The following is a 16,199-nucleotide window of genomic DNA, read 5'->3' as shown; positions in this document are numbered from 1 at the left end:
GTCACACAAGCACATGTATTAACAAACAGCTGCACAATATGTGCCACTTTAAGTCTTTTTCTCCTCCAAGGGACAGCACGTGTGAGTGAGTTCTGCAGTGTGGCTTGTCTAGGGGAAGGTCTGGGTTAAGTAAGACACATTCCGCAATTCACCAAACTGAGCTTTTCATGCTTTTCTGAGAAGTAGCGAAGGCAGCGACTCCTAAAACAAGCAGTTTAATGCAAAATAAGCTATAGAATAAAACACATCGTTATAGGTGATAATGTCATTTTCTATACTGCCAAAATAGAAATCTCAATATATCTTGAATATTGATATATATTGCCCATGCAGATCTACACACATGTCACAGTAAGTTAGTCTTACCTTTGATAAATAATAAAATAAAATAAAAAAACGGGGTGGTGGCAATGAAAATAAATACGTTTGTGTTTTGTGAACAATGATCATGAAAAAACTTAAAGTAGTAAATTATGTTTTGCACTTGAATGAGGAAAATATAGAATTCACAAATTTTGGGTTTCCTACATCAGGTTTGATCTCAAATGACATATACGAACAAGATAGCAAAATAATAACAACATATACGTTAACAACTGTTTAATCATAAAGCCAGGTTTATGGTTGTGAGAGTTCACCTTTAACCCTCTGTACACTTGCCCTTATCTACACAGTAATAACCATGAGATAACTCATGCAGAAAGGGTTAAAAAGAACAAAAAAAAAAACATAATGACATGATACATTTTTTTTTCCACAGCTAATGGCGCTATCACACATCAGATGTAGAGTATACATAAAACATTTAAAATCCAAACAGGTGATCATACTTTTAATTAAAGTGCATGAATTAAAGTGCATGCACTATCCATTACTTGCATCTTATAAAATGTACATATAAGTACATGCCAGAGGTTTAACATAGTTGAATACTGGTTCTTAGTAAAGAGATGAATGAATGAATTCACCAATTTGATTTGATTTTTTGGAGGAATAGTATTGAATTATTGTAATTATTTCTTCATTTTATAGTGGTGTATTTACACAATTCATATTCACAAAACAAAAAACCCATAAAACAAACAAACAAACAAAAAACTAACAAACATAACACACAAACATATTATTGTTTGTGATCTTACAAAATAAAATATATAAAAGGAAACTGGAGAACTAGAGTTTAATGAATTAGCGTTTATGGTTGTACAAACCAAGATTAAAAAAAGGAACAAAAGGAACAAGGTATGTTATATGTTATATCATTAATAAGGGTTGTGCACGTAAGGTTAAAAAGCATATGCTTGCATGAGTAATTAACCACTTTCTTCTTATGAGTATTTTTGAAGGTCATTTTTATAAAGTTTTTTGCAAGTTTTTACACACTTTAAAATTATCATCTATAATAATAATAATAATAATAATAATAATAATAATAATAATAATAATAGATTCCTAAAAATGAATAAATACAATGACATAAATATGAATTGCACAACACGGGCTGGAGGTCTGTTCCTCCTATGACTGAAACTTTCTATGTTTTTGTTTTTTTTTACCAATGTTTTATTTGAGACCATAAAATATAAAAACTGTATAACTTTACGTGTACCTTGTTTTGCCAAAAATTACATCTGTTTTTTTTTTTTTTAATTAATTTGTTATTGCTGTCAAGGCCTTCATCATTGGAGACAATCAATAAATACTGTTTCCTTTTGACCTCTAGGGGGCAGTAAATATGCTATACTGCTGTATTCTTGTGTAAATTATTTCATATTATGTGCATAAGATGTACTGTACCATACAAGCGTGATACAATTATTGCCCATATTGCATTTATTTATTTATTTATTTTTCAAATGTTGGTAGAAATTCCTGCTCTTTGTGGGTCTTGAATGTGGGTTAGTTCATCTCAACAGCAGAAAAACTACATGAAACTATTGTCTTGCTGTTCACTTTCCACACTCAGCATCTTCTTCAGGTTGGCATGGTTACCACTGAAAATAAATCATACATCCCATAATGTATGATGACTACAGTGAAGCCCTGCTGGGCCTATAAATGTGGATAAAACAACCGTGCATAGTGCACTTACATCCACTAGATGGCAGCAATGTTACACAATTTTTTTATTTTTTTAACTTTGCGCTCATTTTACAAAATTGTTTTGTGATATAATTATTAATTTCCTTACGGGGCTACCTATACTCCTAATTTTCATTTTTGTTCCTGTTTTTTTTTTTAATGTACTTTCTATACTGTTTGAATAGAGGACCAAACCCACCAAAATTAAAATTAAAATTTAATGAATTATTAAATGTTTCGGGGGAAAAAAAGGAAAATTGAAAATTAAAAACAAATAAATAAATGTAAGTGGGGAAAAAATACAAAAGTTCAAATATGAATATATCAATAAATAAATAAATGCAAAAAATAATAAAAAAAAAAAAAAATTGTCCAAAAATTAAATATAGAAAGAAAACGCAAATGTAATTCATTTTTACATTTATTTTATACATATAAAACATATCTTTATTTTGTTTTTAGTTTACCTTTCATTAATTTAGTCTTTTTTTTTTTAACTTTTAATTTATTTTTCATTTTAATATTTAATTGAAATTAAAGTGTTCCTGTGTTAAACTGTTCGCCTCTGTCTAGAGACAAATTATTCCTCCTCTGTAGATTTTTTGCTTCCGCATGTTTATCTTAATTCACTGCTTCACATTTGTCGTTTCATTTTTGTTTAATCAACCAATAGAAAAACATGAATCAAAAAGGATTTGGCATTTATTATAATCATGTCAAAAATACAGTAATGTTCCAGATGGACATGCATGCACAAAACAATATAAAACAGTCAATTTCTAAAGTCCCATGTGAAACCAGCTCAAGACATCAGGACGTTAAACGTATTTTCAATTACATTTTACAAAGTAATTTGAAAGCTTTTGCTGTATGTTACTGAAGTACCGCCATCGTCTCACACAAACTGCGTAATGTCTACAAAATCATAAATCATGTTAGAAAATTAAAAAAGAACTTTAGTATTAAAAAAAAATATCTATTACAGAAAAGTGTATTACATTAAAAAAAATTCATTTCTCATTTACTTAATTATTTCACAAAACTGTAGTCCGAGTCAATGTTTCTATAAGTGCATTCATGTCAATTTTGTATTAAATTACTGAAAAGAATAAACAAAGTAAAAGCAAAGGCATAAAAGTTGCATCTTGTGGTGAAAAGCCACATTGTTTCCACATAATGTGACGGATTCGTGCAGAGGTGGCACAGCTTTTATTTACAGGGGTTTAAAATATAATTCTTAACATCTTTGTAAGAAAAACTTAAAAACTACATAAACTGAAATCAATGGGGGGGGGGGGGGTGAAAAAAACTAAACAAAAGTGTAATATTTGAGAAGAATTTTTTGTTTTTATTTTGGTAACAGAAACCTAATGTGGAAGTACTTTAGGTTTAAGTGTTGAAATGGCAGAAAGTGCTGAGTTCAGAGGAATGTTAATTGAAAACATGAGACATGCTTTAAAGACTTATCCCCCCACAAAGCACACATCCCTCATCTTTCCTCTTAGAAAATAAAATAAAAATATGTGGTGGTTTTTTTTCTGTTTCTAGAATTTATTTTGAAATCTCAACTCTTCTGTTTTTGGGTTGTGCCAGCAGTGGAATCAAGGGTCTTCAATGTCCAGAAAATCCTTTTTGGGTGGCGCGATGCCTCGGTACCAGGCACACGAGTCGTCGCTCCTCTTGAGGCAAGTGTAATGTTTGGCTTGTTTTCCGTTGACCAACTTCTCAATGAGCCAGTCCGTCCACAGACATTCTGACGGGCCGCTGATCACACAGGGAACCGAAGTGCACCGAGTGATCTGAGGATTAAACAGGAGCCGAGAATCAGAAAATGAAGCACCAGCATTCCTTTTATACATTGCTTTTAACAAAAAGGTCAACATAGGGGGCAAATATTTGGATAAAAGTGGAAAAAGTTACATATCATTGGAACATTAATGGAAACGACCTGTATACTGTTCCAAGATGAAGATTTCAAACCTTTTTCAATAAGAGAGATATATAGGAAATCTGCACCATCCAATTTATATCTGCAGTAAAACTTGGATTGTTGTGTGTTATAACAATGTAAATGTATGTATAAAAAAAAAAAAATGGTTTAAAAAAAACCCATAATTTTGACAAGTTTATGAAACTTTTATAAGTAACTAAACCCAAAAACTACTTATTTATGCTGAAAACAAACATTTGGATTCAAAGTACAATTGATTGATCCTAGTTCAAGTCTTGACATTTTAGCCCAAGTATTTTATTTTGGTGTATTTTGTTGCAAAAATGTAAGAGTGACTGCTCTCTATGTGTTGAAGCCCAACTTTTAGCCTGAAGTGTTTTGTTTGGTTTTTTTCTCATCTGTAAATAATAATGTTCAGTCCTCATTGTAAAACCCCACTTACTGCTTATTTATGCATATTTTTTTCTCTTTCTGTACCGTTATCTTGACCAATGTCTATTGTTGATTTTCTCTTTATTGTAAATTACATTTTTACCTTAATTTTTCCTTTCTGTATTTGTCTTTCTTGTTTGCTTGCTCTTTGTGTCTTTGGCTGCTGTAACGTGTTAATTTCTCCACTGAGGGATAAAATAAAGCATAATCTAATCTAATCTAATCTAATGTGGTGGTTTATGATCCAATAAAAACAAACACCTATGGACTCTGAGGTGACTCAAGTAGGTTGGATTAGAGAAATGTGAATAGAGAGAAATAGTGAGTATTGAGTAGCTGGTTAGGATAACATGGATTGTTCTTTGGAGATTTCATCGTAGAGACTGGGCGTGTTTTAACTGCTTCAGGAGCCCTGCCCATAATTATGGCATTTTTTGAATTTCCAGCCTAGATTCAAGTCAGCCAAACCCCAGGGTTTAGTTACTCTAAGATTCCAAGCACCACTTTTATTCACGACTCAACTCTGGGCTTCAATGTTAAGATACAAAGATCCGAACTTTGAATAGTACGTCAATAGTTTATTAAAGATCCTGTAAAGCAAATTCAGCCATTTTCTTCTAAACACATTAAATAGGTCATAAATGTATTCCTTAAAACATGTAAAAAAGTAATTCAACCATTTATAATGTCATTGTGGAGCTAGGCTTCACAAACTGTGTTTAACATTTGTGTTCAGGATTTAATGGGCGGGTCAGAAATTATAGCCGCGTTACGTAACGGAGCCCATCATTAGCATAAAGCCGACCCTGCTGCTGAAGCACACTAAACATCTGCAACCTCCAGAGGGCGCAATTTGGCCCCTAGCTGAAAACAAACCATATATTTGTACGCGAGGGAATAAAACGCGTCCGCTGGTGCCACATTTTCAATTAAATTAACACTTTTTTTTCACCGCGATGTGTGTTTTGCCTCTAGTGTGCGCAGTTTTGACTCTACCCTGGAGAGATGCACATATTGGAGCACTTTTGGAAACCCAATGGGAGAAGCACTATCAACGCTGGAGCCACTTTCACACTGCTCTCTTCCATAGACACAGTACACGGAGGCGGCGCCCTTCCCACGTGGGGGCGTGGTTCCGGCGCCTCTAACTGGCACACCCCCAGCGTTTCAGAGCAGATAGAAGTGTTTGTTTTTCCATGATTTTGAGACCTAATTTTATATACTTAACGATTTTTTCATCTTTCAAACATGGCTCAGTGGTCAATGACACATGTTTCTGTGGTGTGACAAACTCATAACACAAATGCATTTCTGCTTTACACTGACTTTAAAAATTCATATTTTTTTTTTAATTTAAAAAAAAAAAAAAAAAAAAAAAAAAAACTGATATTGAATAAGACATATAAAATAAACGTACTCAGGAGCCCTATTGAATAAATAATGACCACTCTACCTTGCAGCCGCAGCCTGTTTCATAGCGTTGAGTCAGGCTCTTCTTCTGCATGGCGGTCATGGCGTCCCACGGCTCGATGAAGTCACACAGGGTCACATGCATCGTACCGTCTTTCTCCAGTTTACCTGCGACGCAACCAGAGTGCAGAGGATGAGCAAACTCAGAAAGCTGATTCATTGCTTTAAAAGTCACTTTAATCCAGGGTTTGGGACAATTACGTTTTCAATTACTATTACAGTGACCAGCATTTTTTTTAATTACAATTATTTTTTATCCTCAGAAAATACATTTCAATTACAATTAATCAATTACTGAGCCGGAAAAAAAACATCTCTTATAATAACGAGTTCTAAATCAGCTTTAAAATAATAATATCTATCATCTAATTTATTTCCTATCTATTAGTTACCTTGTTAGGCTTCCTAATTAATGAAAATATAGGTTTTAATATTTTTTGGTGTGGGCATCTGAGCCTTTTTTGTGTCACTAAACCCCTTGAATTCAATTTTTTATTTATTTTTTTTAAATGGTAAAAAGTGGGAAAGCTTGATATGAAGCATATTGTGTTAAACTGTAACATGGTTCCCAAGTTTCGCGTTAAATTATAATTGAAATTTTTTAAAGAATTTTCATGGCAATTGCAAAATAAATAATCTAAACTCAATTACAATTTAATTCCGATTATGACAGCAACAGATTTTTAAAATTACAATTATAACGATGCCATAAATGTAATTAATCATGAATTACGCCATTACAATTATAATTGACCCCAACTCTGCTTAAGTCCAATAAGTTCTACCTGTGATGAGATACTCCTTCTTGCCGGTGGTGTCCAGAGTCACTCCACACATTGCAGAGGAGGGACCAGTGTAGATGGCATCAATGTCATGAGTAGGACCTTTGAACATCTGAAATCAAAAGGAAAAAAGGTCCAAGATCAAAGCAGAATTAGCATCAATCTCCCCGACTCAATGATATCCTAAACTGGTCTAGTAGTCTGAATACCTTGATCTGTTTGATTTCATACTTGATCCTTTTGATTAGATTTCCATACACGTCGTTTCCAGCGTCAACTTCCTGCTCTCCAACCACCTTTGCTCTGATCACTGAAAAAAAATAAATAAAAAATCAAAGGAAAATCTTTATTTACTGCAGGACAATATTTTTAGAAGAGGAGCATCTGGAGCTTTCTGTGTCTAACGTCCAAGCCCTGCCCCTGTTTGGCATGTGTTCTGTGGATCAGAGTGATCTGCACGTGTCAGCTGGGGAGAAGACAGAAGAACATGAGTGTTTCATCAGCTGCAGAGGAATGCATGCTGCCTCTTCCCGGCACAGGAAGCAGGAAGTCAGTCAGCAGTCTTTGGACAAACTAAGCTCGAAATAAAAGCTGAAGGCTGAGAGGTGCCGACATGCAAATAAACTTTTGCCTCTTCTTTTTGCTCTCAAGTTCCATTTTTCCAGATTGGGAAAAGAGAAAAAAAAACAAACTATTGCAGTGGAAAAGTGGTGGCAGAGCCATAAAGAGGAGCTTTTAAGCCGTGATCTGGAGCAGTTCAATAAAATATGACTCGTGTGTTTGAACGCATGTGAGGCCACAAACCCAAAGTTAGGTAAAGTAGGTTCATCATCTTAGCAGTCATCGTCAGATTCCATTAGATTTCAAGAGTCAACGACTACGGCACATTCTGAGGACGACAACGATGCTAACGGTTTACCAAACCAGACGTATAATTAGCTTTCTAATGTAAAGTACAGTGACAGGGCTAATGCTAACCAGATGTCTTTATAACTTCCTTCTGACTTTTTGTTTTCTCACAGAGGCACAGTCGCCTCAGACTATCATGAGCCTGCTTTAGTTTTGGAGAAGAATTAAGCATTTTTCTTTGCTAATCATGTGGAATTTGTTTTAAAAAAAACAAAAAACAGAGAGGGAGAGAAATCGGGGTTGAAAAAGCAAGCAGAGCATAGAACGTCTAAAAAGTAGTACTTGAATACTCAAAGTGATGCAGTACAAGCAAAAAGGAGTACATAAAGCAGGACTGCATCACTTAACCCTCCTATTATGCTTGGGGGTCAATTTGACCCCATTTAATGTTTATCACTCAAAAAAAAAAATAGTTGACTTTATTTTTTTTTTTGCTTCACATTTCATGACGTGTCCTACTTTGATGGGTACAAATGATTACCGTAAGCATAAAATTATCATGATGATTTTTTTGAGATGTGCTGAACACAAATTGCACGCATTGGTGTTCCTCTGGGGTCAATTTGACCCCAAGCTGTTTTAGTTGTGTAAAACTTGTCTGTCTGTCAGCTCTTTCAGAGTGAAAGTGGCACAGATGAGAATGTGCCTGAGACAGATGACTTTATGATGGATAACCTCAAATATGTTACAAAAAAAAGGGATACCAATAAGTAAATAAAGGTGTTTCTGAGAGGAAAGGGGGAGGGGGGGGGGGGGGGGCTCGTGTCACCAACATCAATTGATATTGTTCATTCAGTGAGCGTCATGAATGTGCACCCCAAATTAGCAAAGATTTGGATGAAACTTTCAAGATACACCAACTCTAAAACTGAAAGTTTGACCTGATGGTGGCGCTGCAGGAATGGCCATATCACCACTACAACCAATAGGGTTCATACTCTTATGCCATTAATGTTGTCAGTAGAGGTGTCCCTATCCGATATTGATAGTGGTCCATTATCAGTCAGAAAACAAATGGGATTGTATCGAACTGCATCTAAAATCTCCAACATAAGCGCTCCGATAAGTTTTTATTGTTTTTGTCCCCGCCGTCAGTTGTTCCCACCATATACTGACAGTAAAAAATAACTGACGTGAACTTGAATTGTTGACTATTGTTCTCTGTTTGAGTGACATCAGTCGATCAAGCCTTTTCTAACATTCCGCACAACAAAATAAGTAATACAAGTCTGTGTGATTCGTGCTGATATCGTATCGGAAGGGAAAAAAAAAAAAATGTACCGGGACATCCCAGGTTGTCAGTAAATTTGAGAAGATTTGGATGAAAAATATTCAAAATAAATTAGTTCTAATTTAGAAGTATAACATAAACAAAGTGCCTGACACAAAAACTTGATCAACACATTTCTGGAGGCAAAATATCCAAGGTGTCAAATTGACCCCAAGGGTAAAATGTGTTGGTAATATTCGAGGCTAATAGGAGGGTTAAAGAGGAAACCAATACTGATCCAATGGCTTTTAATCCACAATCTGAATCAGAAAGTACTTTTTTTAAGCACAGCCTTGAAGCACAATAAAGTAACACAAAGGGACAAAAGTCACCATTCCTTTACGAAAATGGACTTAATTCAACTTCAAAAATTACAATCTGGAAAATCTGCAGCATTAGGAACCTTGTTTGCTCATTCATCATTTCACTCCAAACCCTTTATATCAGTGGATCCCAACTTGTCAGAGTCCTTTTAATAACAAGTATAATAAAAGTTACAACCTGGAATAGAATGCCACACTGGTTCAAATGTCAACTGTGAATAGATGGTACTTAGCTGCAGGAATCAACCTCCTAAAAGCACAAGAACTCTGAAAAACAAAACAAGGTCCTGAAATCCAAAAAGAAAACTAATCTTTGACCCACTTTTTGAAAACTGACCCACAAATGAAGAAACCAATGCTCTTCTTCATTGTTGCCCTAGTTCAAGAATTATACTTTAGGAGTTTTTAAATGAAACTATATACTTCCAAAGGCAAAATTTTAAGGAGTGCGAATTATTACATACAAAAAAAAATTTTTCTCGAAATTTAGTCTGAGGTCAAGTGCAGAATAAAGTTCCCTTAATCTAATTTTTAAATTGAGTGTAAAAATCAAACCAGCCAAAATTACAGACTGGTCCTATATTTCATGCCTACATATATAAATGTGGCTCAAACCTGTTTGTTTCACAAGGTAAGAATTGTATTTGAACAGCTACGGTGTCTTTGAATTTATCTCATTTTATTTTGAAAAGTTACAGGAGCAACAGTGTAATCCTATTGTTATTCTACGCAAATAACATAAAAATACCTTCAAAATAAACTGTAGAATCAAAGAGTTTTATCTTGTTATGGCACTTTTCAATATTTAACCATCAGATGAAACTAAAGTTTGAGTTTCAGAGCAGAAATCTCCTTCAACCATTTCAACAGTGCCTTGCTTTAAAGTATTTTACAAGGCCTGACTCTAATCACTTCGATGAAGTGTTAAACTGAATGACGACAGTGAGTATGTAGCCTTTAGTTTAATCCAAAATGGCTTTTTCCTGTAAAAGATTTGTTTAAACTTACATGATAATTTTGATACTTTATAGTTTACCCTTTTATTTGCCAACATGACAAAACACTGCTCACTTGAAGTCCTTTCAAAAGAAGTCTGGATAGTTTGAAGTGAAATGTGTGCCACTGAACATAAAGCAAGCACAGGCAGAGCAGATGATCTGGAAATGTGAAGAAGCCATTTGCATAAAGTTCGCAGATGTTCAATCTGGTTTTAATGTAAACAATGTTTATTCAGGACTTCTTTTTTTAACGCAGAGGTCAAATCCAAACCAGATTTCCTTTAACCGTCTTAAACGATTGATTGACCTCAAAAAATAATCTCCCAAAAAAAAGTATTTGCGCATCCACTCCTTTGATTTAACAGGAAAAATGTTAGGATTCAAAAATGGGAAGAGGAGTTCATGTTTTGAAATGACTGTTGGATGAAAGGTGGGGTTGTTAACGTATTCACAATCACATGAAACGCTACATATAGACTCATGTTTACCAGTTTACCTTTGTCTTAACTGGTGAACAAAACAAAAAAAAACATACAGAAAGAAAAATTGCATATGGTTAAGTCTTAAAATACATAAAATAAATAAAATATAACTTTTTTTTTGGGTCTTTTCCTGGTGTTGAAGCAGAAGTAAAATGACTCACGAGTCACATTTTAACATTAATTTAGAAAATAAAAATAACCTACAGGGGAAGTTTGAACAACTTTAAACATTTTTTACTGTCTGTCTTATTTACCGACTAATAAGGCATAAGAAATTAATATTTACAAAAACAAAACTCATAATAAAAGCATCCATTGCTCTACAATTTACAGTCACAATGAGTCTTCTGTTTTCAGGGTATATATATTTTTCCCTACTTTGGCTTCAACTGATTTCCTGTCAACAACTAAGTAAAAAAAAAATATATATATATATACACATAAAAAGGCTACAATTAAACATGGTTGCCTCACAGAAAAAAATTGCAAATTTTGGAGATGCCAACACTCATTTTTATTTACATTAAGTGTTATATTAGTGACAGAATTGGCCTTAAAATCATGGGTGTTAAACGGGGATAGTTTCATAATCAGAATTGAATTAAATAAAAGTTTTCGTCTACTTTCACCTGATAAAGTTCGAATACCTTTATTTATCTAACCATGTTCACCCCCTGTGCCTTAATGGAAGGTAAAAGTATTACTGGGCTAATTCTGATTAAAATTCAATCAGTTAGTTTAAAGGTGTGTCAACATTTTAAAAAAGAAACTATATTTGTTTGAAAACCAGGGAATTTAGACGGTCCTCCGTGCCAGTAGGTGGCGCCATAAGCTGTAAGGTGGTTTGAATTATGTGCTGTGTTGTTCAACCTCTACCTAAAGCTTTAGGGTGGTATTTTTATAATGTAGTATAATAGTAATTTCATTCAAGTTTTATCCGTTAGTTAAAGAAAAGTCGGAGGAATATTAGTCAATAAAAACCAATACCAAAATTTAATTCATGTTCATTTTGGGCCACATCTGCCTTAATGTATAATGGATACATATTCATAATTAAATAACACCTTATTCGGCGATAAACAAAAACTAAGCTTAATTGATACAAGGGATGCACCAAAATGAAAATTTGTGGCAGAAGCTGAATAAAATATAAACGCTTGACCGAATGCGGTAAAGTTTTTGTACTATTTTTTTTATTAGAGCATAAATAGACTAGAATACATTTTTAGACATGTTTTTTTTAAAGAAAGTAAATGTTTATTGAATATTCTGACATTTTTTTTTTAAATATTCCAGTAGCCTTTGCTTTTCAAAAACAGCACAAAAAAGTTTTCTGTTCATATTAGCCCTTTAAATAAAACAAAACATGAATAAAAAAAAAAAAAAAACTGAAGCGCATTAAAGGGCAGGGATGATGAATGATGAGATGGATTTTGTCCACGTTGGCAGGTGACGTCACCTTTAATATAGAATATATATTATACTTTATTGCCATATATGTAAATGCAAACTGCACCACTTTTACTGCTGCCTATCGGGTTGGGAGTCACTGCTTGGAGCCACGGACCCATTGTTTACACACATCAGCTGTTAGCACTCCGTGCTAATGCTACACCAGGCTATGCTGCGAGACCCGGTGTAGTTGGAAACAATGGGGATGTTTACTGGATTTGTGGCTCACAGCGCTAACAACGGACTCGGTTGTGGAATTGGACGGGTTCCAACTTTTACGCGGTGACGGACGACAGAGAGTCTGGCTGTGTTTGTGTGCGGAAAGGAGGAGCTGCTGCTGTGCTCCTGCAGCAACACGCACACACTTTTCCGACTCAAAAATCACTGCACGTTGTTTGATTGCGTCACACGCTACTATTCGGCTTTGCTTTTAACTCACTAAACCGAAGGCTGAATGTGGCCTTTTTTTTTGCAATATTCGGCCACCGAATATTCGGTGCATCCCTAATTGATACAAACATCGTGATATTTTCTTTAAAAATTATTTTAGGTTGGAGAAAAAACAACATTAAATCAAGGATTTCTGACTTATATTCAACAGGTCTTTGGTTTGATTCATTAATCTTCAATAATTTGGTTTAGCGGTGAATGTGAACCTTCTTTCAGGGTAACAGGGATTCCTGGGATGGGATCGGAAAGTAATGGGAAAATCTTTGAATGACTGACCTTCAGTGGACATGCCACAAACTGCCAACTCAGACAAGAAAAAAAAAAAAAAAAAAAACAACCCACCATGAGCAAACCTCACATTGAATAGCAGCACAGGCTGGTGCCTGTTAAGACTCCGGTTGGCTTTGGGTTTATGTCCAGGGCAGCAACAAGAGGTGTTTTGTATCAGGACAAGGAGGGAAAGCACTCATGTGACCATTGAAAAACAAAAACTAATATTCATTCAGCTGAGATGAAATCGAAGCGAGGTGGAAACGTCTCATGTTACACTGCATTAGACCAGTGGTTCTCAACCTTTTCAGTCTGCAACCCCCAAAATAAAGGTTAGAGAGATCGGGGACCCCCAGTGTACCTGAAAGTGGTTGAACACAGACATGAACACTGAAGAACAGTCATGTGGAGACAGGGCCATCTATAAGGGGGGATAAAGGGGAGGGCTTGTTTTTGGGGCCCATCCATAAAGTTAGCAAAATGATGGTCCATTGTTCTATGAATAACCACATTTATTAATTGATCTGAATAATATCCACTGTTATCCAGAAACTTCATTATTATTGGGACCATAGTATATAGTCATCTAATAGATGATCAATCATAAATAAAATGATTTAAAAGTGACCAAAAAAATGGTAGAAAAGGTGGTGAAATGGGATTTGAAAAAAAAAAAAAAAAAACAGAAATTGGTTAAAAGCGGCAAACTAGAGTGACCAAAAGTGTGGTGAAAAGTGACAATAATGGGTCAATATATGCAACATTAGGTGGAAAAATTGGTGGAAAGGGTTTGTAAGTGCTGAAAATATCTTGAAAGTGGAAAAAAAATGTGCAGAATAGTCATTCAGTAAAAAATGCATTAAAAAGGGCAAAAATAAGGCAAGAAAAAGTGACGAAAATAGGTTAAAATGTGGCAAGTTTGGTGTAGTTGAAGAAAAAGGGTAAAAATAAGCAAAAACAGGCTCAAATTGTAAAAAAATAAAATAAAAATAAAAATACTCCAAGTTTCTCAAAGGCATCTGGCGACGCCCTCCTAGGGTCTCACGACCCCAAATGGGGTCCTGACCCTAAGGTTGAGAACCCCTGCATCACTAAGAAACTGCAGCCTCTTGTGAAATAAGGCAACGCAGATTGAATTCAGTCAATCTAAAGTAGAAACTTTCCCAAACAAAAAAGTGAATCAATTATTTGGTGAAAATAAAGCCTAATAAGTGCACCAGTCTGTGTGGATATCAGCAGATGATCATTGGAGGAGAGGGAGAAACAGAGGAGGGCAGTGGAAAGAAAGACTGACACAGAAATTTCCACCCAACTCAATAAGTGAGCCTGAGTTTCCCCCCGTTGCTTCTAAAGAGTGTAGCAAAAACAACTTTGAACAATTAGGGGGGAAAAAGGACCTCAGAGGATAAATTCCTTTGGTTTTTACTGAGTTTACTTACCAACATCTGAGCTGCAAAAAGCCTGCTGTGGATGCGCAGGAGAGCAGCTGCAGGCTTCTGCCATTTCTTCCACTCGCCAAAGAAACAGAATGGCCAAAGTTACTAAACAGCGGTTCATGGTCCAAATCATGACTGAAAACGACACTTTAGAATCAAACAGGCCCCTGACGGTTTAAGGGAAACAGTGACGCAGAACGAGCCGGAGGAGAAGCAGCAAAACAAGCGTCCTTAGGGTTAGAGACGATCCGCTCGGTGAAGACGCACAGGGAACGAGAGGGAGATCATTCCTGATGAACACTGCGCTTTGCCACCGCCTTCTACTCTGTTTTCCTCCTCGATGAAGAACAGCTGTGCTTTATGGTTGCAAAGAGATGGCAGGCTCCTCCCCCTCCCCACCCACTCATCCTCCTCACCATCATCCTCCTCAGGCGTGTGCGTAATTGCGCGGGAGAGACCCATTGCGCACTCATCCTTACCAGAACCAGCGACCCCTGACCCCTGAGAGAGAATGGAAAATTAACAAATAAAGAGTCAGTGTTGGTCCCACCCCAGGCGCGAGATGACTGGAAATGATCAAAACTAGAGAATCACATCTATTCAGGAGCCACTAAATCAGTTTTTAAACCTGGAAATAGAATTTAGAATTTTTTTTAAAATTTATTATTCTTTCTTTTTTCTTTAAAAATAAATAAATAAAATAAAATAAACAACACACGATCTAAACAAATGTATTTCTAAACTTTCACTTTGTGAAATATCAACAAAAATGATCACCAAAAATGCAGTTAAAAAATGCAATGCAATGGGCTCACGTACCCCGAGGGGTACGCCAACCCCTGGTTGGGAAACACTGCTCTATAGTTAAAGACATCACGAAATACTCACAGTACAATATAGAGAAAGAAGAAAAATACCAATGAAGAGCAACAAATATGTAACAAATCTTTGTTGATGAAAAACAATTTGACTTCTACCTGTATTATTATTATTATTATTATTATTATTATTATTATTATTATTATTATTATTATTATTATTATTATTATTATTTCTGTATATTTCTGTAACATTAAAGTTTTGAAAGCTGCATTTTGGACCTGCCAAAATAAATCCAAAATGCTGCTTAAAACGTTCACAACTTCCTGTAACTTAGAGAAGAAGAGAGTAAAGTACGGTGTACATGATGTATCATACAACACTCAATACATTTGCATTAATATGAGAGATAAGCTTTAACATGGAGGGATAGACTTTCTGTCAGTTGTAGATCATTGAGTCAGAAGACAGATAGGTATCCTTTTGATGCTATCCTAAGAATGAAAAGCATTTAAAAGTCTAACAATGTAGATTATGGCATTTAATAAAATTTCATTACATTCTTAATAAAAAAAAAGTCCATTTAATATCCAACAAAAGTTTTAGTGACAACACATAGTAGTGATTACCACAGACCAAAAAGCTTTGGGTTTAACTTCAATTCTGGATCCAAGGCCTTTCTGCAAGCATGTTCTCGAATTTCCTCCCACATTCCAAAGGAGTGAAATGATGTGTACATGCTCGTTTGTCTATCTCCACATGTTAGATGGACTGGAGTCCAATCCTGGGTGTACCCCACAGATCCACTTTGGCGAATGTCCCAGACATGTTTGCAATACCATGTTGATGATGGGTTGTTTCTAAATTCTACTTTTAGTTCTTACAGACCAATGAGCAAAAGCCAGACACGTGTTGAAAATAATTATGAGTGTCAGTGTTAGTTTTATTCATATCAGCGCTATAATAATGCTTGTGATTTTCAAAAGCTGGTGAAAATAGATGCTAACAAAAGCAGTGAAACATTTTGTAACAGAGTGGGACATCATACATAATACTGCAGTTTACAACTGTAA

The 16,199-nt window shown here is 35.1% G+C and overlaps 1 protein-coding gene across 1 annotated transcript; it reads right to left on the bottom strand.

The window, feature by feature from the left end:
• Window positions 1-2,766: 2,766 nt before the first annotated feature.
• LOC114468923 (metalloproteinase inhibitor 2-like) lies at window positions 2,767-14,659 on the bottom strand. The gene is made up of 5 exons (XM_028456098.1): window positions 14,311-14,659; window positions 6,927-7,027; window positions 6,721-6,829; window positions 5,919-6,043; window positions 2,767-3,881 (listed from the first exon to the last, which is right to left on the bottom strand). The coding sequence occupies exons 1-5, from the start codon at window positions 14,438-14,440 to the stop codon at window positions 3,684-3,686; spliced, it is 663 nt and encodes a 220-aa protein (XP_028311899.1). The 5' UTR covers window positions 14,441-14,659; the 3' UTR covers window positions 2,767-3,683.
• Between the last annotated feature and the right edge of the window lie 1,540 nt (window positions 14,660-16,199).

The sequence above is a fragment of the Gouania willdenowi genome, chromosome 8 (assembly GCF_900634775.1).
Source record: "Gouania willdenowi chromosome 8, fGouWil2.1, whole genome shotgun sequence".
NCBI classification, from domain to species: domain Eukaryota; kingdom Metazoa; phylum Chordata; class Actinopteri; order Blenniiformes; family Gobiesocidae; genus Gouania; species Gouania willdenowi.
The sequence above is the reverse complement of the archived record's forward strand: the minus strand, read 5'-3'. Positions and strand labels throughout refer to the sequence as shown.

Bases quoted from the DNA above. Each gene is read 5' to 3' on its own strand.
- LOC114468923 (XM_028456098.1), bottom strand. From the start codon at position 14,440: ATGATTTGGACCATGAACCGCTGTTTAGTAACTTTGGCCATTCTGTTT. The intron at 6,830-6,926 runs GTATTCAGACTA...TTTTGATTTCAG, and splicing joins ATGAAATCAAACAGATCAAG to ATGTTCAAAGGTCCTACTCA. The intron at 3,882-5,918 runs GTAGAGTGGTCA...TTTAATCCTCAG, and splicing joins AAACAGGCTGCGGCTGCAAG to ATCACTCGGTGCACTTCGGT.